Consider the following 26,570-nt stretch of genomic DNA (forward strand, 5'->3'; position numbering starts at 1 on the left):
CGTGGCGTGCCAACAGCGCGAAAATACAAATGTCATGTCTTTCCTCGGATCTGCCGCACCAACACTCATGGCTGTGTGCACGCACGTCTCAACTATATCAACGTCAGGCTCACACATGCAATTATCATTGATGCGCGTTCACGCACTATATTACAGGCCTGAGTCTGCATTGCTTCTCTCCCAGATTATTAGGGATTTGATCGTGCCAGTTAGGTGTCATATCAGGGTGCTGGTGGCATATTAGTGTTAGACTGGAGTATCAGGGTATATATATATATTTTTTTTTTATCCGGCTGCCGGGTAAACAAGATTGAACAAGTGCCTTACTTAACCGACCCGCCGAGTAATTAGCCTTTAGCCATATATTTCCTCCAGAATAGAGCGTTAATATCCGATAACCAACTGGATACCCAATAAAAAGTATACCCATTTATATTCCGATTCATTTTTGAGACGTCAACCTATTCCAGAGCGCAGCACCTGAGCCTGAAAGATACGAGAAACAACGCAACATGTAAAGCTAATTTGCATTAACACATGTCAAATATGAACCCCTGCATATGCAATAAGCATGATGGGGTGCACACAGGAGACCTCAATAAGGATACACAAGATAAACTCCTTGTCCCTAGCAGTGTATGGCACAGTCCCTGCCCCAGGCTGGGTGCAGCAGGAGTGGGGTGAGGCTGCAGTGTATGTGTGTGCAGAGAGGAGGCCTCCCCCAGCTGCTCCCCCACCCCCCACATCACCCGCCCCCCTGCCTCCCCCTCTCTGGACAGCGCCCCAGTGCATTGTGGGCGCAGTCCGTTGTTCATTTGCCATTCGACCTCGGCGAGGCCCACGCGAACGCGTCTCGGGGCGCTATATATTTATTATACCCCACGTATACACGGGAGGCTGGTGTGTGCGCGCGGGGGGGGGGCGCGTGCGGAGTCATCGCACTTCCACCTCTTCTCGCCGGGAGACTCCACTCACTCCGGGGCAGGTGTGGAGAGGAGGAGGGGGGATCTCGCGGCCGCTCAGTGACCGGTGCCGGTGCTGCTCCCAGAAGCCCCCGCGCGGCTGCAGAACGCGAGAGGGAGACACACAAGCAAAGTGAGAGAGAGAAGGAAGCGGCCCCTGCACGCGGCAGTGAGGGCGCGAGGCGGCCCCGGCTGGAGGTCGCGCGCCTCGGTGGATTGAGAGGCGTTTTGAACAACAAAAAAAAGCCGTTTAACATGGCGGAGATGAACCGCAGAACCTTGGCCTTCCGGGGGGGCGGTCTGTCCTCTGCGGGTCCCTCGGGCAACAACAACAACAATGGCGTCGGGGGGTCGGGGTCACTGTCGGTAGAGGAGACCTCGGCATGGCCCCCGAGGCAGCTGAACGGGGGAAGCGGCGGCGGAGGAGGAGGAGCGGCGGAGGAAGAGGAGGTGGAAGTGGAGCTGGAAGCCGAAGGCCTGCTGGATGACGACGAGGAGGAGCTCGAGGCCTACCCCGGGGTGGTGCTGGCAAGCCGCAGGGAGCACCGGCCGGGCGGCGAGGTGACGGACAGAGTGTCGGTGAGCGGGGACAGCAGCGACGAGGATGAAGATGACGACGAGGAGGAGGAGGAAGAAGAGGAGGCGGCGGCGAGCCTGGGCGGGAGGGGGAACGCGGTGGCCGAGGAGGAGGAGGGAGCGGCGGCAGGGGGAGAAGAGGGCTCCGGTCAGGGAGATGGGTCCCGGCGCTTCGGCCTCCTGCCGGCCGCCCGCCCCCAGTCGCTCATGCCCAACCTGCACTCTTTCCAGGGCTCTTGGCTGCACGAGTTCCCCTGGTTGCACTTCTGCCAGGAGACCGGCCTTATGTCCTGTGCCTGGTGCCAGAGGGACGCCGGGCAGGGGGCTGGTGGGAGCGGCGGGCACGATGAGCTGTGCAAGGGCACCCGCAGCTACAAGAGGACCCTGCTGCTCAGGCACCACCTGTCTGCCGACCACCGCATCAACGACCCTGCTGCCCAGGTACGGAGAAGGGGGGGGGGGGGGGGGGAGTAGAGGGAGATCGTATGTATGGCTGGGGACTAGTTTATTTTCTCTGCCATGGGAGGGGGGGGTGCGCAGCAGTACCACCACAATGGCTGTCTGACAGCGGGTGTGTTTAAATGCATAAATTGAACTCGTTCAATACTCCTTGGTGGATCAGCTTTGCTCTGACACCAGTATAAAGGGACACACTGATAAGAACTGCCCTGCTCAGAGGTGTGTGTGTGATGGGTTTACTGGACTGCAGGGCTGGAAGACAGGTCAGCTGCAGCAAATCGTTGATCTGCACTGAGGCCCCCGTGGTGATCTCGCGTTGTATAAACACACGTGGTACACACAGGTTGCTCTGTGGCAGAGTTGGCTCAGTGACAGAGTTTCTAAGTGTTGTAGACACATGTATTATTGCAGGGGAAGCAGAGCAGGGTGTCCGTGTTTTGTCCTCTATTCAGGTGATGTGTTTTTTTTCTCGGCGAGTACTGCTATTGAGCATGCGGTTACTATGGTACATCTCCGCTAGGCCCCCTACATTAGGGATTGTATAGTGGTGACCCCTGCGAGGAGCTGTCTCTGGGGATCCTGGGCAGCTGCTGCTCCCCCATATCCCTTTGTTGTGAACAAAACGCTGCAATTGTGGAAATGGTTTTACTCTATAACTGAAGGCGACACCTAATAAATGAAATTGGATATAGATGCATACAATGTTGTGAACGTTCATTACGTTCCTTGTGACTTCCGTAATCAGTGTCTCACTTTGGATTTAACAGTTTGACTTTTGTAAATTTTCCGAGAAATGTTTTATAAATTGCTTTGGGTCTCCTGTTCATCCCCCGGATACAAATGTTTAGTTGAGTATCTCCCCTCACCATATAAACAAAATGTAATCCTGGAGGTTTGGTATCCTGTGACAAGAGGTGTTTACATTGCTTGTGTCTTCAGTCTCGTACCTCGTTGAGGAATGTAGAGATCCCTCCTGCAGAAAGTGCATGTGAAACACATCGCATTATACTGGAGAAAGGAGTCCCGGAGCCGAGATTTAGAAATATCACAATACGGGACACTTTAAATGGAGGATGTGTGGTTTATTCCCCTACATAAGCATCACTTATTTCATGTCTCACTGGTCTGGGGGCCTGGGCGCGGTGTCACATTGCCTTTTGTTAGGGCAGCTGGGGAGGCATGTCCTTGGAGAAATCTCTTGATCTGCACCCACCCTTAATGTAAGCCGATTATCTACTTTACGGGGTCTTAAATATAGTCAGAGGCGTCAGCGTCTCTTGGTTTTCGTGCAGCGTCTTAATAGCTTGTACTGGTGAGGAAGAGGTGACCTATATAGTCAAAGGTATGGGAGATGGACCTTGGAAATAGCGTAAACCCGAGGCCGGAAGTATACTGGCCGCCTCCTGCTAGTCCCCATCTTCCCTTCCTGTGCCTCCCTCTTCTGAGCTCGCTGCCCTATCCTCCTCCTCTGTCCTCTCCCTGGTGGGCGCCGCCCGCTGATTGGGGTATGGACGTGTCGCTACGTGGCTGCTCCCCAATGGGCCCTTCAGACTGCCACTATATCGTTTATAGGAGCAGTGACATTTGCCGGTACATAGGATTACGCTGTGCTGTAATCTATTGTAGCCAGAGGGGGTCGCATTGTCACGTGGGTAGTAATACAGCAATGCGTTGCAAACAGTCGTTTATCAGATCTAGGTTATGTACAGAAGGAAGAGATCTCTCCTGGTGCAGCTTGTTGGGGATAGAAATCAGTAGTAATTGGGTGCCTGGCTCTCGGGGGTTCACTGTGGTTGAGCCATAATTCTTTCGCCCCTGCAAATTTGCTTTCACTTGGCGTGATCTTCCATGCTTCCCTCCTTTCTCCCCCATAGACCTGAAGATTTCAGGTAGTAATTTGATCCGATCATTATTTTAAAATGGCGTGTGTCTAGAGGGAGAGAGCTATGTTTGGATGCTCTGTATGTATCACTTTTGCAACATTATTACAGTTGATGTGTTTGTGTATACACACTGTCACCGTTGGACATGTAGATGTATCTCATGTTTGGTGTGGGTAAACATTTAATGTGTTACTTTACTGAAACGTTTGCTTTTATGAGCAGTAAAATCTAACGAGGGCACTTGGGTGCTGTGCTATGTTTGGCTTTATTGCGTCTATCCACCATGCACTGAGGTATTTAGCAGTGATTCCCAGCACACACATCTGTGCCACAGATTTTCCAAAATCCCATTTTGTAAAAGTTGGGTGCACACATACCAGTATTTCTTCTTATTTATTTTTTGGATTAGTACATATTTCTAGTCCTATATAGTAATACACATATACAGTAATATATACTGCAGCAGAATTTATAGATTATAATGCTTTGGTTTAAGACAAACATAACTAGGTGGCAGATATTGTACTTTAGCTTGTTGTGGCTCATATGTGAAGCACTTCTGAAAAAAAGGCTCTTTGTTCTGAGCCGTGTATCACAGCATCAATGAGCACTTCTTGTGTTCAAGGACAATAATGTACAAAGAACAGGGGCATGTAATGTTCAGCTGGTGCTGTACTGCTCCTGACATCATTAGTCAGCTGAGTTTCCATCAAACACAGAAAAGCAAAACATTGTAAGTTACTAATGAAGTACTACTTTTGATATACACACCAAAAACTATTTTGTGAGGATATGTCTAATAAAGGATTGTGAAATGCAGTGTTCCATTGTTTCAGGTGGCATAAAATTGCCACAGAAACACAGTGAATAAGTTTAACATTTACGTGTATGTTGTACGTACATACATAGCTAGTCCTACAAAATAACGTAATGACTATTTTTATTTTATTTTTGTAACGTATTTGATTAAAAAGTGTTTTGGGAGAGCCAACCTCACCATCTGGGGGCGGGGGTTATTTATTTTATTTATAAAATGTTTTACCAGGAAGTAATACATTGATAGTTACCTCTCGTTTTCAAGTATGTCCTGGGCACAGAGTTACAAATACATAGTTACATTAAGTGAACAGTGTTATACATTATATACAAGACATTGCATGCACAGTTAATGATAAAATAAATATATAGTATGTATGTTACAGTTGCAGACAGATTAAAATGTGAGACCGCTTTACTTTTGAAAGGATTTAGGCTAAGGCCCCACTGCCTCAGACCACGCGCCCGTACTGCAGCCAGGCGGCGCGTGGAGAGGCACATGACCGCTATATGCGGTCTGTATGGAGCTGGAGGGGGGGGGGCGTGGTTTGAGCAGAGGGCTCTCCGTGCTGTTCCCCCCCCGTCGGTCCATCCGTCCCCCCATGGGTACTGATCACTGGGGTGTGTGGGGGGGACAGCAGCCCAGCACTGGGTGAGCCGGTTTTCGCGGGGGGATGGGGGGGCGCGGGGAAGGGTTAATGGACCACCCCTCTGCAGTTGTCTGGCTGGGGAAGGATTAATGGACCGGAGCAATGTTTTACAGGTCTGTGGCAGGGGAAGAGTTAGTGGGGCAACACCCCCCCCCCCCCCCATATCCCATCCATCTGCTGCTGGCCGCAATCTCCCCAGCACTCGCAGCCTGAAACGGGCACCGGAGCTCTAGACAGCTTCCCTCCTCCCGTTGCCCCCTGATTGGCTCCCTGCCGCACCACGTGACGCGTCGCCGCTTGGGATCACAATCCTCGTGTATCCCCTGCTGGCTGACGCGTTGCAGTGCGCAGCGAGCCTTGCAGGGAGGGGGGACTGGGGCCGGCTCGGGAGGAACTCATGTCCGGTGAGTGACGCGCGCGCGCCGTCGGAAGCAGCGGGACCCCGGCCTTAGACTGGTGGCGGCTGTGAGTCTCTGGTAGATTGTTCCAGTTGTGGGGTGCACGATAAGAGAATGAGCGCCTGGATACTTTGTTGGACCATGAACAGTCTTTTGGAGTTAAGATAATACATGCTCAATCTTAGGTAAACCATTGATTCACAGGTTGTATGTACATTTAAAAAGCCAAAGAGGGAGTTCTTTTGTGAGCTATAAATATTGTAACCGGTTTTGAATATATATATATATTGCAATAATTTAATGTAAACCATCTTTGTTGCATGCAGCTGTTTCGTGTTGGTAAAAAAAAATGTGTTTTGTTTTTTTTAATGTCTATTTTTTTTCTACTTTACAGGAGCCTGAAATTAAACACGAAGACTCTGAGTCGTACAGTGAATATAGTACTAAGCCAAATGAGAATTCCTACTGCTATCAACTTTTGCAAGAACTAAATGATCAGAGGAAGAAAGGGATTCTGTGTGATGTTAATATAGTGGTAAATGGAAGGGTTTTCAGAGCTCATAAGAACATCCTGGTTGCAGGCAGCCGCTTTTTTAAAACCTTATACTGTTTTACAAACAAAGAGAGTCGTGACCAAACCACTGTTACTTATCTTGACGTTGTTGCAGTTCAGGGGTTTTCAGTTATCTTGGACTTCATGTATTCTGGCAATCTTGTACTCACCAGCCAAAATGCCATAGAGGTTATGACCGTGGCCAGCTACCTTCAAATGACTGAAGTTGTCCAGTCCTGCCGCAATTTCATCAAAGATGCCTTGAATATCAGTATAAAATCAGAAGCTCCAGAAACTGTTGTGGTGAACTATAATAAAAGAAAAAACAGAGATGGGCTTGCGTCCCGGGATCAGAAAGTTGCTAGCTTCTGGGCGACTCGCAATCTCACAAATTTGGCAAGTAACATCAAGCTAGAGACTGATGGGTTTAATGTAGAGGAGCCTCCAACTGAAAACTTCCAAGCCAATGATTCCACTTGGATTCAAGATAGCTCACCTGAAGTGACAGAAATTGAACCCCAGGCTCAGGGAAAGGTTTTTGTGTGGAATGACATGGGTTCCAATTCAGCTGCTGTTCCAGAGCCAAGCAAAGCTAGAAGGAAAAACCAAACTACAAAAAGATTTGTTTATAACATCCCTCCAAACAATGAACTTCAGATAGATGGCAACTCCATGCTTCAGCCGCCAGTTTCTTACCCGGAGGAGGATTTGCAGTGCTTTCAAGAAGGAGCAGGTAAAGTTACACTTTACAGCCTACATTGCATCCTTGGAGCATGAGAACATGTGGCTCTCCAGTAAAAAGGATGTTTTTTTTTTTTTTTATAGCAAATTAGAACACTGGAAGGTAAAGCACTCAAATGAAGTGACATTGTCTCTTGCCATTTTGTTTTAATAGATGCAGCAATTGCTTTCCTTAAGGCAATTAGCTAAGTTGCTGATCGCTTAGTGGTGGTCCTGCTTCCCGGACACAATATGGCTGCTTATTTCAAGAGGAAGTATTGTACTTTTCTAAATTGCTGCTATAGCGACCAAAGGAAGCTTAATAGATTAAACTCATAAAAAAGGGGCAGGGGGAATAAAAACAAGCACTTATCTCAAACTACACCATTTTTGTTATTTTTAAACAACGCATATAGGATGTAGAAGGTAATGCTGCAGTACTTAATGTAATATTTGGCTATATTGCCTATATAAATATATTGTGAAGCGGTAACTTAATTTCATATAGAACAGCAGACCTCTTATACACCGATGAGAAATTAACTAAAGATGCCAAGACATATCTGGACTATTGCAGTATTAAACTGAAATCAATATTGTGTGTGTGTGTGTGTGTGTGTGTGTTATCAAATAACTATATATTGTTCTAGATGCATTTTACTTCAGTGCTAGTGAACAACAATCAGTGATATGTTTGTTTGTTAATTAAATTGTAGGTGTCAAAAGTATAAACACTTAAAAATAACCTTTTGAACGTCAGTTTCCATTGTTTTCATTTACAGTGTGGCTTCTGAATGGGGTGGTTGTCAATGATTTTATGCTCCACTTCCTCGAGGAAATCACATTTATGGACATTTCCTGCATGTTAAACGGATAACTGTAACGATTGATTGGGATGAACCCAGTAAAGTTCAGTTAACAAACATGGGCAAGGAAATGTGTAAAAAATATATACTGCCAGTAATCATTTTGTCCTAACTGGAAGTGCATCAACTACATACGTGTCATCTTTTGCGATGTCCAACTAAGTCAGTAGATCTATGGTGTTAATCCATATTTAAAATCTCCTGTTTGATTGTGCTATGACTTGTAGGGGTTATATAGTATTGAGATTTACGATACTGATGTTATTTGTAGGTCAGTGGGTCACTCCCTTTTTATGTACGTTCGCTCTTAAAGTCAAAATCGAGTTTTATAATATCAACGGTGTCCTAACTGTCTTGTCGTGTGTTGGACTGATTAGTATAAAAAAGCTCAAAGTTAACAACCATTGGTTATAAATTATTTACAGCCTCCGAAGCTTCTTGCACATAGTAAGTTCTCGCCCACCTCTACTATTTTATTTGCTGCTTTATCGGTGCAAAAATGAACAACCAGCCGGACTGGAGAAGAACATAAAAGAGATTTCCCTGATAATAGTAATATTTTATTGTATGTATTTATTGGTTGAGCATTGCAATTTATTTAGCCTTAAAGCAACAATACTACATTCCACCTCTGTTCCCACGCCCCCTTATTTTTAGATGTAAAGTACAGGCATACCCCGGAATAACGTACGCAATGGGACAGGAGCATGTATGTAAAGCGAAAATGTACTTAAAGTGAAGCACTACTTTTTCCCCACTTATCGATGCATGTACGGTACTGCAATCATCATATACGTGCATAACTGATGTAAATAACGCATGTATAACAGGCTCTATAGTCTCCCCGCTTGCGCACAGCTTCGGTACAGGTAGGGAGCCGATATTGCTGTTCAGGACGTGCTGACAGGTGCATGCGTGAGCTGCCGTTTGCCTATTGAGCGAGATGTACTTACTCGCAAGTGTACTTAAAGTGAGTGTCCTTAAACCGGGGTATGCCTGTATGCGATAATGTACAATTCGACATTCTTGCCTAAACTGGCAATCGTTTGGTGCTCCTGTTGTAAATCTGTCAAAATCCCGATTTGTGTACCTAACGAAATGGTTGCCTTTTTAACTTTCTGCTGCAGTCTTTGAAATGATGCAGCTGATATGTAACGTTATGTTACCAAATGTAACACATTTGCATCTTTCAGAGTAATAGATAATCTGCTGCTTGGAACACAGCAACGTATTGGTTTGTGATACCTTGTTGCCAAAGGGCAGAGCTCAAAAAGGTGCGTCAGAGCCTGTTTCAAAAGTGGATGTTGATATGACTTTCTAAATGGTTGCTGTAGCAACCAAAGGATGATCAGTACATTAAAAAAAATTGACAGGACTTTAAAAAAAAATGCAGACAGTATTTAATTGATTTGAAAAAGAAAAAAAACATCAGATTTTTCATGTGTTGCTGCTTTTAAGTGAATTTACTTTTTATAGACTAGTTTCTGCTCTAAACTTGAGCAAATGTTTAATTAGCCATACCAGACAATACAGATATGCAGTGTTTAACTCTGCTAGCTTTATACCAGTTTTTTTAATAGTTATCTGCTTTGCTTCAATTTAAGCCCTAAAGATGAAAATCCATATTTAACACGTGACTCTTTGGATGTGGTCTCTTATAATGTGCTAATCAAAGGGGTCTGCTGCACATTGTATTTTTCATCGGGTAGTGCAATGGCATTAACTTTCTAGATATAAACTTTTGCATATTTTTATTGCATCATAGAATACCATCATATGTTACAGGGATACATGCACTTATTATACAAGTTAATATTAGAAGACCGCTATACCTACTTCGAAGAGCTAAGTCTGTTTACTGTACCAGAACATTGTAGTGACCTGTGTGCTTTTTCACTGAGGGTGTATTTACGAAAGTAATCTTACTACATTTTTCGCAGAGCTTATCCATCCACAAGCTTTTTACCAGTTAACCAAACAGCCCACTAAAATATTTAGTTCTGGGCAGCTTTCAGAGACACCTGTACATCGATCCCCCGGCTTCAGAGAGGTTGAAGCACCAGTGCAAGAATTACTTGTATATTATATAATCAGACAGAATGAGCATGAAGATCACATGTTGCTATTTCATCACGATGGTGATAAATCTTTATTTTTAAACGCTTACAATTTTACCGCTCCCACCATTGGGAGAATAACTGAATATAGGAATTTGTGTATATTAAGGGATATCTGTTTACCTTTTACCATAATGCGTGTTGTTTTTTTTTGTTTTTTTAGTGGTTAGCACAGTGATTTTTCAACCGGGGTTCTGTGGCCGGGGGGGGGGGGGGGGGAAGAGAGCTATGCCAGGAGCTGGGGCAAAAGCACTGCAATCCTTCGCCTCCCTCCCCTGGTCGGCAACGGAAGTCGGGTCCAAGTTCTGTCCGACTGGAGGAGGGATCTGCTACCTATAATCGTGTGTGTGTGTGTGTGTGGTCTAGGACATTTGCCATGAGCAAATAGCCGCTTTGCCGCGACTCGCCCTGCCGTTGATCACTTCGCTGCTACGGGTAAGTGCGTAACCCCTACCGTAACTGCTAAATCCCTTTTAAATGAACCCCTTACCCTAAGCGGTAATAAAATTTACCTTTCAATTGACTGACAGTGGGGATTCCAGCAGCTGATCGACTGTGGTGGAGGGTCATGGCGAAATGGCCGTGACCAAATGTACTATTCCGGTAAGAGGGGAAGACTGATATGTGGGGTAAGAGGGGGGTTACAGATGGTTAGGGCTCCCCAGAATTTCAACATTTTAATTCTAAGGTTCCTTTAACCAAAAAAGGTTGAGCCAGTGACCTCAGAGATTGGTGTCTCCAAGACCAACAAATGAACCCTTTGAATTCTACAAGTAATATTAAGATGAATTTGCTTGGGGTCAAAAAGAAATGACGTTCAGTGTATTTAGTTAAGTTCTAAAACAAAGCTGGTCTGTTTTTTCCTGATGTCCTCATGCAATATAATTGGGGCAAATGAACACATGCATTTATACCCTGTCTAAATTATGGTCACAAAATTAGTGGAGATATTGTGCGTTAATATGCTGATTTCTACTCCGAATATACACCAACTAAGACTTATTACCGCAATTACTTCTCGGGTCCTGAAAATTGTTAAAATCCAACCAAGGTTGTTCAGACTAATGTCTGTGAAGGTTTGGCTGGTTGCTATGATGTCTTATTGTCCTGTTAATTTAGTTGTTTTGCTAGCTGTTAGCTGTTCTAATTAGGCAGTGTAGAGAACCACACCTGGGGGCTATATTACAGTTTACCTGGTAGTTGGCCATTAAGGTGTGGCGTAATCTGGCAGCGACGCCACACCCTGCAGTGTCTTTGTCTGGCTGGAACATCTCATGTTACAAAGGCTACTGTAGTTGCATACATTGGCAGTAGGATGAGGTTACCAATTGCACTTTGCAAAGTATTCCGATTGTAATATATTTTCCCCGCCAATCTATCCTGACTATTTTTTTTGCGGGATTGTCAGAAATAACATAATCCCACAGACATTCTTATATTGTGAAATTTGAGAATACAATCTCACAAGCTGTGGATTTTACTACTTTTACGTATGTAGCTAATTTTACGTATCTTGCAATTGTAGTATATGTCACTCCCCCGGGGCACCATGGTAAGCTTCTTAGCTAGAACATCATTGGCGGAAAAGATCCGTTCAGTTGCCATTAATATATTTAAAAAAAATAAGTTATACTGTACTTCAGCTTTAGAAGTCAATAGGTCATATGCCCCGTTGTGATCATATCAGTATGAGTAAAACATGGCCTAGTGCAGTCCCTCCTATGATCACAAATAATCTTTAGGGTTAGGAACTCCTAAATAACTTGAACATGTTTTTTCAGTGTTCATTTGTAAACATTGGTAAGAAGAAATCTTGTCAGTAATGCTTTCCATAGATTCACTTTTTATTTGATGTTGCAGTGAACCAGCCCCTCCCTCCCTGCTCTTTGTGACTGATAAACGGGGGTGGGGCAGGGGCTGCTTTTGATCTAATTCATTTTAATTTTGTAAGAGGAAAAGAATTGCCAGGACAATGGCTTTGATGCTAGTGAGTGGTGGTTAGGAATCTTTCCATCAGACGCACATCCCTGAGTCTGTCTGGAACAACTTTCCAGCAGAAATGGTAAAGGCAAATGCAGTTCCATTTAAAAAATACTTGATATAAAGTAACCCGGATGGGGTTAGAACAGGGATATCCAACTCCAGTTCCCAAGGACCACTAACAGGTCAAGTTTTCAGAATATCCTTGCTTTAACACAGGTGGCTCAATCCGTCTTTGATTGAGCCACCTGTGCTGAAGCAGGGATATCCTGAAGACCTGTTGATGGCCCTTGAGGGTTGGAGTTGGATTGGAGACCCCTCTTGTACGGCATCTGATTTTTTTTGATGGGGTCCATGTTAAAATGGACATGAAGTAAAAGGTGTGCCAATTTGCATGTCATTTCCCAGAATCCCTTGCTGCAGTGGAAGCATTGTATGCTAAGAGATAATGGAGAAGAGCAGGGTTGCAGACCTGTCTGAGATAGGGTTGGGAGATATCTCAATTTTCCCCGCAATAACGATGTTTAGACACTTATTACGATAACGATATATATCGCGATACCGATCAGTTTGGTAGAAGAAAAAAACGTGCCAAAAAAGACATTTGAGAAGTGTTTTTGCCTTTCCTTGACTGCTTTACTTCTGGTATATTTGACTGAAAAGTGGAGAGAAACATTTATTGGGACTAGAAAGAAGTTTATTGGCAAGTCTGTGTGCACAACTAGCTATTATTTATTTTTTTATTTATTTTTTAATTTTAACCGGTCATTCCTAACCAATGGTGAAACTCTTAGCTCTGTTTTATGGTCAGATGGCAGAATACTAAACTATGCACAGCTGGAAATAGATCCTATGGTAAAATCTGAAGGGCAGGTACTCTATTATTTTAATACATACTTTTGGGCCTCCTGTTTCAATTCCCTTCTAGTAGTATACTACTCTGTATTCAAATGCATTTTCAATCAATTAAATGCTAGAGAAATAAACATTAAATATTGGTATTTTTTCGACGGCGCAGGGTCTGAATTAAACAAGGGGCTATTTTTATCCAGAGATCAGATCTCTGGATTGCAGCAGCCCTGAAGCAGACTGTGTACTTGTGTGGACTCCAAGTTGTGCACAATACAAACACAAAACCAGAGGAGGGGGAAAAAATTAGGCAAACCTTACAGATATTTCCCAGCAGCTATGGCAGAGAGAATTTACATTTTGAACTTCATTAAATTCCAGCAGATTAAAAACACTCCTGAAATTCACAATGTGGAAATTAAATAAAATGTTTAGGTTGATGATATTCATCTTCAATCAACTCCCCCACAACAGTTTGGGAACAAACCCTCAACAGGTCAAAAAGAAAACTAGATATTTAGATCTTTATCTACATACTATGATATTTAGATACTATCTATATATATATATATATCTATCTCTATCTATATCTATATCTATATATCTATATAATATGTAGATAAATATCTAGTATATAATATGTAGATAAAATGTTTTTTGAATGAGCAGAGGGGTTGATTCAGATGGGGAGTCTGCAGTCTGATCAATAAACCGATGTAGCAGGATAGTCACAGCCAACATCTCCATACTAAACCAGCAATGCATACCTGGGTGTACTGATACAGAGCCTGCCAGAACTGTACCACACAAAATTATAAATAGAAACATGCTCTTCAGTTTTGTATTAACTTGCTACACTTATACTTATTTACTGCAGTGCCCCGTGGTGATGGAGGGGGTTAACCTAAGCAAAGGAGAGAGTTACCTTTGACCATGAAGCTGCGAGGAGGGGGGAGAACTGAGAGTCAGACAGCGCAGCTGCTACACACAGAAACCGGCATCCCCGACATATCGCGATGGCTAATCTCATATCGACACCCCAGAAGATTGTCATTGTGATATATCGGTTTACCTTCCAATCCAACTCAGACTAAATGTGATCACAAGTGATATTTTTATTTGTTGTATCAAGTAGGAAACCATTGCAGACTAGGTGTACCACAATACCCTTAAATTGGTGTCCCCAGCATGCATGTATGTATAATGATATTTATATCATGCCAACAGTGTATGCAAAGCTTTACAAGACTACAATACAGGTAGTATAAAAGTACAAGGAATGGAGATCAGGGAAGCGAGATGATGAAATAAGGCAACGGAAGACCTAACCCTGAAGGGCTTACAGACAGTGGTATATTAGGAGACTTGCAGAAAGAGTAGGAGTAAAATTGCATTCTTAAGTCTGTCAGGACGGTCAGGTGCATCTGTAGTCTATGCATAGATAATTTTAATGAGATGCTTCTTTTAAGATGTTTTCAGCTAGACTTTGAAAACAGGAAGAGCGTGCAAGACTAACATTGAGTAGAAGAGTTCCATAGAGGAGTGATATATGTATGACATGAGGGGTGTATTCGAGCAACCGCATATTGAATATATTGAAGTACCCCCCCCCCACCCCCCTTCGAATGCAGTCGTTAAGTCGTACAGTACTAACCTTTAATAAAAATGGCATGGCATTTCTAAAGGCAATGTGACTTGCTTCATGAAACAGTTCACTTTCTGCATTTTTTTGGCATCATGTAGTATACCTGCCTGATAGGTTAGTTTAAAATCGACCATTCTTGAAATGTCAACGAAAATGTGTCCAAAAAATAAACATTCGTGTATGATTGGAGGGGAAAAGATTTGAATTGTGTATGGTTATTTACATTTCAATTACATTTTAAAGTACTTTCTCCTTTATAAGCCAGTGACAAGATTACGAGACCATTTCCCTATCATTGGTATCCCATTCTGATAAATTTTATTTTGGGCAAATGTATTAGAAATCATTTAATGCTCAGCCCATTTAACGTGTTGAATTGCTGTGATAAGATCACATCTTTAAAGGTGCAGTCACTGATGGTTTGCAAATACTTTTTTTTTTACTTTTACAACTACTGAATCGTGTAATGGTTATGCTTAATGGGAAAAATCTGGCGCTTGAAATTTCACCCCTGTGCAGTGATGACTGAGCTAGTTTGACATGTCAAGTCACCGCTGCGCAGCTCAGTGGGGGAGGATCAGAGAGCTTGTGTGTGTGTGTGTCCGGCTACTCAGAGGTGTGTGTATAGGAGTGCCTACGTGCCTAACCAAACGCTGATTCCTAAAAGTATTTTATATTTCCGGCCACCCCTGTACAGAAACATATATTTTACTTTTCACAGCGAACACCAAGCAAACAGTAATTGTTAATCCAAAGTGGGTATTTCCCTAGTTTCTATTCCTGTAAATTAGACAGCCAAAATGTCTTCCTTGGGTGAAAGTGAGCTAAGGACAATGACTTATCGGTTAAATGTAGCTGACACTATCTTATTTATTTATTTTTTTAAATATTTATCAGAAAGTATAACTATTTTTAAAACTTTTTAACGTTAACTTTCGCATGGTGATAAAAGCTTTGGAGGCTTTTTATAATCTTGATGTAAAGTTTTTTTGTTAAGTCATCAGTCCTCAAACAAGGTTTTTGTTTTGTCCATATTTTTTATTGAATGGTAATGTTTTCTGTTTGGCCGATGGCTTCATAGGTATTCTGTAGTTGTATAGATGAAATTGAAAAACAAGACAAACGTTCAAGTTCAACCTATGCTAAATGTAGACAATGGATACTTTAATGCAAATGAAGGATAACAGTATATTGATCCAGAGGAAGGCAAAGAAAACCCAGTGAAATATCATCTAATATCTCAAAGGGGAAAAATAAATTCCTTCCTGACTCCAAATTTTGACAATCGGATTACTCCCTGGATCCACATCCTTCCCATGTTTACTTATTAGGTATATCCCTGTATACCTTTCCTTTCTAAAAAGATGTCCACCTTTTTTTGGAAGATATCTATTGTGTCTAACATTACCGTCTCCATGGGTTACTGTAGAGCAGTGCTGCGCAAACTGGGGGGGCGCAAGATTATTTAGGTGGGGCGCAGGCAGCGTGCGGGTAAACCTGGGGGCGGGCAGAGCAGTGCATGGGAGGCCAAGAAGCGGCTCTGTGCTGCTGCTTTGTCCTGTCTGCCTGCTGCGGGGGCGGGGTTTCCTTCCCTGCACACAGACAAACCCTCCTCCTCATGTGTTACCTGCTTTTCAGGAGCATGCTTACATTAGTATTTCCTGCCCCAGGTGAAATTGTGACTTATGATTGTGTGTTGTCTGTGTTGTGATTGAGTGTATGTGTTGTGTGTGTTGGTTGTGATTGATTGTGTGTTGTGATTATGTGTGCTGTGTGTGTGGGGGGGGTATTAAATGCAGTGATGCGTAAACTGAGAAGCGTACGCTCTTCAAAGCTTGGCTCTTCCAGAGACAAACAAATGTAACTTTGAAGCGCGCTCAACAGCCACACAGCCACACAAACGCATATAAAAATAGCCCCGATCCATGCCCTTATGCTTGCAAAATTATGCAGGGCACACTGTGCTCATGCTCGGAGCGTTGGTGATGTCACCGCTCTCAGCAGCAGCGTGTACGCAGCCTAATTTTGCAAGTGCGAGCTGTTGAAATAAGTATTTAGACATATTTGTATTTACATTGTATACCGTTTAATAAAGTTTTTTTTTTTTTTCCCCCAATGTGGTTTTGATTACATTGGGGGGGGGGAGGCGACGAGAAATTTCATGGATGAAAAGGGGAGCTCGGCATAAAAAGTTTGCTCACCCCTGCGTAAAGAACCCATTCTGTTGCTGATCGCCTTTCCTCCAACCATAAGGGATGACCTCGTGTCGTTTGTACTTCCCTTGGGATGTATAGTTCTTTTGAAAGCTCCTTGTATTGTCCCTGAATATATTTGTACTGTGTATAGTTATCATATCCCCTCTTAGTTGCCTCTTTTCTAATGTAAATAAATCTAATTTAGCTAGCCTCTCCACATAAATCCGATTTTCCATCCCCTTTATTAATCTGGTGGCACATCTCTGCACTTTTTCTAGTTCCAGAAGGTGGTGTGTTTTTTTTTTTTTTTTTTTTAAACTCCATGCCATTTTTAATGAGTTTTAAAAGACATTGCATTTCTGTAGCCAGTTTAGCACATTTTCCCCAGCAGTTTAAGATCTTTGACGCCTTTTCCGGTTTGTGATCATTTGTTCCCAGCAGTTTGAGCTGTAAACTGTAACAATAGATAATGTTACCTTCGTAATATCTGGGTACATTGTAGTTGCAGAGTTACACTGACTGAATGATTGATTGGAACTGAAAGGCGGCCATTTAGTTTGGCATATAATCTGGATTTTTACAGATTTATAACTGGAGCACCGAACGATTGCCAGCGTAGGCAAGAATGTTGGATTATGCATTGTCGTATGCTTTTAAAAATAAGAAAAAGGGGGAGAATGTAGTATTGCTGCTTTAAAGTATAGAGATGACCGTTTGGACCTAAATTGACTAAATGGTGCCAAATTGTAAAGTCATTTCAATGGGCAGCCCCCTGTAGTGGCCCAAAATAAGTAAACCATTTATAGTTGGCTTCCCAAAAGGGACAGTCCCTTAACGGACCAAATTTGAACTAATACCAGTGACACTAAGTGGCCACATCTGGGTAATTTCCTATTTACCGCCATTTGACACTTAAAAGTAATATCAATATGTAGGGCAGTTACTTTAAGGGAGATTGAGTCATTCTAAGGAAGATAATTAAACGGATAACTTTTTCCCCCAATAACTTATGGGGGGCTGCTAGGTCACGTGATCTTCCGTTCCAACATCCGGACGGAGCGGGCATTGGTCATCCCCCCCCTTCCGTTGGCCATCATTGCAGGTTGCGTCCGGAGCTCTATAGGATCGTATAATGTAATCTCTACTAAGGCGGGCCACCAGCCCCTTACCTCCTGCCTGTCTGTCCCCGCTGCCTCCTTCCAGCGAGGCTCACTACGCGCTGTGACGCATCAGCCGCCAGGGATGCAAGAGAATTGCGATCCCGAGCGGTGATGCGTCACGTGGTGCGCTGGTGAGCCTATCAGCACTTGGGACTGGAGTGTCAGAGCTTCCCCCACCTCCAAAAGGTTGGGGGGGACGTGGGGGTGTGTGTGTGAAGGGGGGGGGGGGACAGCACGGAGAGCGAGCAGCAGAGGGCATGTGTGGGGGCTCACTGCACCCTCTTGCAGGCCGGGAGACCTCCGCTGCAGCCCTCCGCTCAAACCACACAACCCCCGCTCCAGCTTCTGCTCCCTACAGACCGCAGGTAGCGGTCAATTGCCTCTCAACGCGCTGCCCTTTGACCTATTTTTTGTCCAGAGCCTCCTTTCTCTCCCTGTTATGGCTATTGGCTCCATGATAAAGATAGTGGGATAAGTGTAAAGAAAACACTTGATTAACAAAAATTTCTCCATTCAGAGGCACCTAAGAAAGTCAACTTTGTAATTAATTAAAAAAAATAATAATAAGGTTCTAAACCTTATCTGAAGTTTTATTAAATACAATGCAGGGTGACCTAGTTGGTGGCGAACATTCTTGAGGTTGGTTTACTTGTATATTGACATATGATTTCTTTAATTGTTGGTTTTTCAGTTTCATGTTTAATATTGAACACCGTACAAGGTGAGGGAACAGTTAAAGGAGTCACAGGGGTGAGGCGCAATCTTGTTTGTAGGCAATGCCAGGAGCAGGCCCTGCATCTTGTTCTGCTTTCCCCCTCCCACTCACAAAAGACTCTCTCTCTTGGCAGCTGTATGGCTGACTGACACTGCACAAACTTACTTTACTTTCCGCCTCTTCACCCACGGATGGGTACAGGCGACTTCCACAGAAAACTTCCCTTTAAAAAGATCCATGGAAGTTGTTTAGCTGGATATACCCGAGGGGACGCTAGGCCCAAGGGTCGACAGAGCCCATTTTGTTAGAAACGAGGGGTGCCACGTGAAGGCATGGTTGTCAATATGAGGCTCTATATTCGCATCAATTATCCTTGCCCCCCACCCTGTACAAACATGCAGACTTTATCTTATCTATTGTTTTCTTTTCTTTACATTGTTCTTAGCTCTCATTCGTTTATGCATTTTGTGCAAAATAATACTTGTATGCAACAGTTATTTCTAGTCTAAATTAACATCAGAACTTGAGATGTAGATGTAGTGTATATTTACTGTCGCATCAGCACTTAACGGGTAAACTACATGTCAGAGCCGCAAATTTTATATTGTTTCAAATCACCATTGGATAGAAATGAAGGAGACGTATAAGTGGTGTGCCTCAATTACACCCTATTGTGCTTTCTTGTGGTTGTAGGGGAGAGGGGTGGGCAGATAGCTTTCCCCCACAATGGTTTGTAAAATGTTTCAAACAAATACTAAATGTGTAGCCACTTCTTTACACAAGTCATGGGAACATCGCATTATCCTTGATCTTCTAACACATTAACGGGTCCAATAACAGATGCCGTTACCGTTTTAGGTAACATTTTCTCGATCATTTGTTCCAGCGGAGGGAATTGAATATTGGAGAATGGTATTTCATTATGTCTTGAGGGATCAATGTTGGATGCGACTCTGCATGGCATGTCAAAGGTGTAGCATCATGGCTGAGTTTTTTAACACAGCATCCAAGCTGCAGTGCATATTTGCACAATCGTGTACAAGCTGTCTCCTATTGCATATGGAGTAAAAGGCAAATAAAGCTGCAGTCGGGCATAGCTATAGCCTGGGGGCCCTTTCAGGACCATCGACGGGAGAGCCGGAACATTTGGCCCAGCCATCTAGCCAACCGACCCCAGAAATCAGGCCCCCCTCCCACCCCCCCATCTCCTACGGACCACTTAACAAGCCGCATGCTGTCAGGTCCACTCCTGGCGGTGACTTAACTTTAGTCTGTGCTGCAGTCGGTCACAGCACATTAAAGCAGGATCAGGTGCTGTGAGTCGCTGCAGCACAGGTCCGGAAGGGGGGAGAGAGAGAGCGCAGGCAGCAGGGGGTGGAACGGTGGCAGAGAGCTGCAGAACTCTGCCTGCCCCTGCTCTCCCATGCCAGGGGGAGAATTTACTATGTCCTGCTGTGGGAAGGTTTGCTGTGTATTTGTGTCAATTTTCTGTCATTTTGCTGCGTGTGTGTTTTTCAGTGTGTCAGTATGTTGTGTAAATTTGTCAGTGTCAGTGTCAGTGTGCTGTGTCAGTGTGCTGTGTCAGTGTGCTGTGTCAGTGTGCTGTGTCAGTGTGCTGTGTCAGTGTGCTGTGTCAGTGTGCTGTGTCAGTGTGCTGTGTCAGTGTGCTGTGTCAGTGCGCCTCCAGTGTCTCAATGTGCCGGGAGGGGGGTGCAGTTGGTGAAACTTGCCACGGGTGCTAGAACACCAAGTTACTCCCCTGCGTTTACACACATTTACATTATGGAACGCTTCAACAACCACTTGGTCAGATGGCCCCCCCCCTCGCTCCCCATTTCCCGCTTGTCATCCTCCCAGTCAGATACCCCCTCCTCCCAGTCAGACCCTCCCTTTCCTCATCCTCAGAGGGCTATTGCAGTGTGTGGAGGGGTTTATTGTATGTGTTTGTGGGGGGGGGGGGTTACATTATTGGGTGGGGGAGGTTCTAATTTGTGTATTGGGGTGCGGGGGTAGGGGAAATTAATGTGGGGGGGGTTACTGAGTGATAGCGGAAGGGGGGTTGGGGGAAGAGTGTGAGAAATACATGGTGATGAAATTGAGGGGGGGGGGGGGGGGCTCGCAGGGCCACCAACACGGGGCGATTGAAAAGCTCCTGAATCTATGGAATATGTTCACTCAATGGGGCCCTGGAAAAAAGTTGCCCGGGGGTTCGCGCATGTCTAACTACGCCACTGGCTGCAGTGGTAGATACTCCTGATGATCTTTTGTGAAATCATATAATATGCCCTTGTTTGGAATTTTGTCTCTGCGGCCAGTGTTCTGTGATCACAATTTTCTGGATGCTGACAACATTTTAGATTGGCTCCTTTTTGAGGAAAGCGGAAAATTACCCTTCCAAATAAGGATTGTTGCTTTGAGTCCATCTAAATCTGAAGTCTCATATCTGTGTTGCATGTTACTAATACGGCTTTAACCGACATTGTTGTCCTTCCCTATTATTAATAATAATAATAATAGTAGTATGTATATATGTCTGTGTTATGTATAGGATGGCACAATGGCAGGGGTGACCATTACACCAAAGTGTGTGTGTGTGTGTCCGTGTGTGTGTGTCCGTGTGTGTGTGTCCGTGTGTGTGTCCATGTCTGCATTAAGTCCACTTGTTTTGGTGTCAGTCTTATCATTCTGAGCTCAAATGTTTTCCGTTCTTGGGTGTGTTTGAACATTCCATTGAGGATTTTGATTTTTTTAAATAATTTATGGAATTATCTGGTTGTGAGAAATGATGTCCCACAGGTGAGCAGTATCTTCCTTCTTCGTGATGTAGTATAGTGTCATTGCATATTCATTCTTCCTTGAAGTTTTTGGCTGGTTTCCCCAATATAGCATCCTTGGTCACATTTGTTGCATTGAATCATATATACACTACGTTCCTGCATGTGCAGCAGTATGATCCTTTAACATTGAGAGTTCCATGGTTGTGACTGGTTGTGGGATCTTGGCATACATGTTTGCAAAGTTTGCAACGTGTGTTGTTGCACGGTTTTGTGCCATTATTAGTGTCTTTAAGTTCGTTGTGAAGTTTTCTGTTGACTAATTTCTGTTTGAGGTTTGGTGGTTGCCGGAACACAAGAATGGGAGATTTGGGAAAGATTTCTTTTAATGTCACACCCTCTTCCTTCATAGGTTGCAGATCTTTGATTATTTTTGTATTCCCTCTAGGGTAGGGTTGTATGTGGCCACTAGTGGTATGCGTGGGGTAGGTTCTCTGTCTGTATTGTAGCAGATGTTCTTGTGGGGCTTTTAGTGCAGATGTAATAGTTCTGGCAATAGTCTTTTGCTTGTATCCCTTCTGTCTGAACAATTTGGTCAGGGTTGTCAGATGCCTGTTTCTGTCTTAAGTGTCAGAGCATATGCGGTGGTATGTTATAGCCTGGCTGTGTATGATACCTTGTTTTGTACGAGTGGGATGGAAGCCGGATTTGTGGAGGTAACTGCAGTCTGTAGGTTTCTTGTATACAGATGTGTGTAGTTTGCCATCTTCATCTTTCGCAACGGTACTAACACAGCTATTTCCGTTAGTTTGTGTGTGTGTATATAATATTTTTTTATTTTTTTTAAAGCAAATATTGGCTAACTATTCAAAGTAGTTTTAATCCCCTCCATGTTGACACTAGAAGCATCAGATAAACGTGCATTATGCTTCTTTATTAGCCAGTCTCAGTTCTGGCACGGCACAAGCATGTTTTCTTGGTCAGTGTTACTGACATTTTTGTGCTTCTCTCAATCAACCCTCTGGTATTTAGTGATGGTTAGAACTGTATGTAGTTTCTGTTTGTAATTTCCAGTACTGGAAATATCAGTAAAAAATGGCTTCTTGATTTGTCTACATTATATTATTTAACTTCGCTTCAATTGTGCAAATCAAAAAAGTGCCCTTCCTTTTACTGATTATCTTCTCAAAGTATAATGGTATCCCCTTTAAACAGTGCATTTGATATATTCACTTAGAGGCAATCCAAGCGGCACTTAAAAATATATGAATATAGATTTATAGCCTTTGATTACCTCTATTGAAAACGAATTACCTATGCTGCTGATTGATTCGTTCTCCCGTGATCGATCAGCAAAGATCCTGCTTCTGAGGGTTCACTAAATGGCTGCCTTTCAATTTCATTCAGTCTGTGTAACTCAGCAGCTACAATGTATTCCTCTATTACTACGGTAATATTATCTATTGTTGGTTTGCAGTTCAAACTGCTGGGAATATTGGTAACAAATTATCACAAACAGGAAAGTGTTACAACTATCTTGCACTGCTGGGGAGTGTGCTAACATCTGCTAAAGAAATCAAGGAACGGTTGGTATAAAAATGCCATTAAGTGTTGAATAAAAAAGAAATGTAGTAAGTAGTCTCTAATACTAGAAAACTGATTTTGTTTTGTTAAAAAAAAAAAACACGTAACATATTGCTCGGATTGCTCCTTTAATGTGCATTTAATCCTTCGGCACATGGTTTGCTACCTGGTGACCTTGAGGCCTTTATCATATTTAGTTTAAATTGGACCGTGGGGTGAAACAAGTGTTTACTTTTTATTGTCCCAAACTGCAGGGAGTAATATACGGTAGCTAGATATATATTGGCTAGTAACATATTACTGTATATTAGCTAGTAATATACGGTAGCAGTTTAAATCTGCCATTTAAACGGTCCTATTTAGTGCTGCTTATAGGCAGATTCAGAAAAGGCATGGGGTGGACAAAAATATGAAATAAGAGCCAGCCAGAATTTGTAAGTGCCAGGGTTTTGTTGGAGGCAGGTGGGCCACTCCTCTCTCCCTCCTGTCAGTGTGTCTGTGACTCACTCAAACACCCCTCCTCTGCCCATTGAGCGGCGCGGGGGTGAGTCAGTCATCCCTGTGCACAGCACAAGCGCCAGGTCGTAGATTTTAGGTGTTTTTAGTGGGGTTTTTTTTTTATTCCTGGGAAAGGTGTTTCTTGAACTGTATTTGTCTTTTTGAGTCTAGAAACAACATACCAATGTCAAATGTCTACTTCAATTCATAAATGTATGGATTTGTGGCATGCTTTTCTGTATTTTGTTGAATGTTTTTTTTTAAATCCCTTTGAAAGTGTGTACCATCCGATAAACTGCTTGTTTTTTTATTTATTTTTATTTATTTTTTGTTTTGTTTTTCAGGGACCTCAAATGAATTCAAGTTTGGTATGTTTCCTGAATCATGGACAAGAGAAACTTGGGAAAACGGTAAGGTCACAAAAATGACTATTTTCCAAAGCACACCTCCCTCTATTATAATTTAAGACACATAAAATAGACCTCCGTGGAAGATTTTATTTTTTATACTACAGTTGTTTTTATAGACTGCAAAACCTTTCTCAATCCTATTTGATTGTGTTTGGTTTTTTTTGGTTTGCAGTGTTCTATTATTGAAATGCCTTCTCTCCTTTGTTTATTTTAGGTGATGCATCTACAGGACTCATGAATAAGTTGAAATGTCCCCATTGCAATTATGTAGCAAAATACAGACGAACACTAAAAAGACACTTGCTCATTCATACTGGAGTGAGATCTTTTAGTTGTGACATCTGTGGAAAGTTGTTTACCCGAAGAGAGCATGTAAAGAGACATTCCTTGGTAAGAGCAATTGTTTCTTCACATTTTCGGTATTGTGTAGCTTCCTGTCATTCCTATGTAGTATCACCTTCCTGCTGCAATATTTTATATTGTATACAATGCTATTTTATTTTAATTGTACTCTTAAATAAAATTACTGGGGATTTTTTTTTTAAATCGGTTTCAAGAAGTCTGAAATGATCCTTGGGGCATCTGATATGGAGTTGCATCTTCTGGCTAAAATAATAGCAATAGTGGATACAAATGCGCAGTGTTCGACAACCTATACATTTGCACGCCCCGGGCGAGTGGATTTAACATCGTGGCGAGCTCCTATTGGCCCAAGCAGCACACGTGTGGTACTAGGTGGCGAGTAGATTTTTTTGTGATCTGTCGACCACTGCAAATGCGTAATGCTAAAGACCAATAACAGAAAGAAATATTGAATAATAAAAGATGCTTGTGGAGGGACCCCCAGGATAATAACTTGATTGAATACAGGTACTGGGTGTGTGTTCCTAGATGGTAAACTCACCACTGCAGTAAGGTATGTGTACACAATAATACCAGGAACTATAAGCATATAGAGTACCCTAGGTAGTACCAAAATGTCCTAAAATCCATAATATGGAAAACATGTAGCAAGCAAGTAACTCACTTTTGAAGCTGCAACGTCCATGTAATCCAGAGAAGGGGGCCCTTAAGTGTGCCTCCGTCCAGTGGGTGATAGTAGCAAATAGAGGAAAAGTGGCAGAGCACTACAACAAGTATACAAAAATGAATAAATAGGAGAGTGAGTGTCCCATAAAAAAATATTATTTAATGGTCATGGAAACAAAAAGGGCCAAGAAGCCCCACCTTGGTTGATGTTCATTTTTGAGTACTTGTTGTAGTGCTCTGCCACTTTTCCTCTATTTGCTAAAATAATGGCAGTTCATAGGCAGATCCAGTGGAAAAGGGGAGCACTTATTTGTTCTGTGTTCACTTGAAACCAGTGCTGCAAATGTGTAAGTTATTTGCTTATTCTCTTAAACATGTTCTTTATTGGCTTCTAACTTTTTATATAAAGAATAAATACCTTTTTATGTTGTGCTAGAGCTATTAAAGTATTTTTTTCTACGTGTTTTATACACACTAAAGCATCAACACACTGACATGAAAGCTTCTGGTAGTCTGAATTCGTATAATCATTTTATTTGCAAAGTGAGAATATATTCCGCAGCGCGGTACAGAGGTTTGGTAATGGCATAAAAGAGAGTTGAATACAAATACAATTAAGGACAAACATGCACTAACGGATACAAAAGGTAATGAGGGCCCTGCTTATGAGAGCTTGGTCTAGACCAGGGGTGCACAAACGATTGGTGCGGCGCCCCCCTTGCCTACTTCTTCCCCCTCGGTGCTCGCACCCCCCTACCTTGTTTTCTGGTGTCAAATGACCTCGCAGCATTGATGCAGCGTTGCTATGGCGACGCATCACCACGCTTCTGAATCCTGGTAAGTTGAGTTGCCTCACGCGATCCCCCGGCATTAGATGAAATGCCTTGGGGAAGAGCGTGGGGCCTCTGCAACCGCCCGCACCACCCAGTTTGCGCATCCCTGGCCAAAATACGTTTCTCATAATTTGATACTTGCTAGTGACTAACCCCTGATTTATTTCTTCTTTTTGTCCAGGTGCATAAAAAAGATAAAAAATATAAGTGCATGGTGTGTAAAAAGATCTTCATGCTGGCAGCCAGCGTAGGAATTAGACATGGCTCTCGTCGCTATGGAGTTTGCGTAGACTGCGTGGATAAATCTCAACCAGGGATGCAAGAATCTGGTATTGAACAGATGCCAGACCCAGACTTCCCTAGGGATGAAGAATACGACGATAATGACACTGGGGAGGCAGTTGATGCTGAAGATGATCTAGGGGATGAAGAAGACCAGAACGACCATTCTCGATGGTCAGAGCAAAATGACCCATCACGCTGGGACGAACAGAACGACCCATCACAGTGGGAGCGACAGAAACCCCAACCCCGATGGGATGAGTCAGGAGACGTTTGTATGACAATAGATGATTGACTGCCAATAGGCATTAAACTCAAGGGTGCTGCAGCTGGACAGAATATATAAATTGATTTAAACGTTTTGGACTGAAGGCTTGCAAAATAGGTACCGTGCTGGACAATAGTTGTTGCTGTGAAAACTGTAGGGTCAAAGCCTTATAGCAAAAAAGATTATTGATCATGATTTTTTTTTTATATTTGCACAGGACTGTACAGAATCCAACCATTTGGTTGAAATATACAGAGTCCTCACATCTCCAATCAGTTATCAAAGAAATAAAATGTATTTTTTATTATTTATAGGCTATAGCTATGTTGGTCCTATCAAAGCATAAAA

General features: G+C 43.1%; 1 protein-coding gene across 1 annotated transcript; it reads left to right on the forward strand.

Moving 5' to 3' along the window:
- Nucleotides 1-789: 789 nt before the first annotated feature.
- On the forward strand, nt 790-26,531 carry ZBTB10 (zinc finger and BTB domain containing 10). Its single transcript, XM_075583050.1, has 5 exons — nt 790-1,979; nt 6,139-7,030; nt 23,745-23,810; nt 24,025-24,200; nt 25,854-26,531. Exons 1-5 carry the CDS (start codon nt 1,218-1,220, stop codon nt 26,247-26,249), a joined length of 2,292 nt encoding a protein of 763 aa, XP_075439165.1. The 5' UTR covers nt 790-1,217; the 3' UTR covers nt 26,250-26,531.
- The last annotated feature ends 39 nt before the right edge of the window (nt 26,532-26,570 follow it).

This window comes from Ascaphus truei, chromosome 2, assembly GCF_040206685.1.
Source record: "Ascaphus truei isolate aAscTru1 chromosome 2, aAscTru1.hap1, whole genome shotgun sequence".
Classification (NCBI taxonomy): Eukaryota; Metazoa; Chordata; class Amphibia; order Anura; family Ascaphidae; genus Ascaphus; species Ascaphus truei.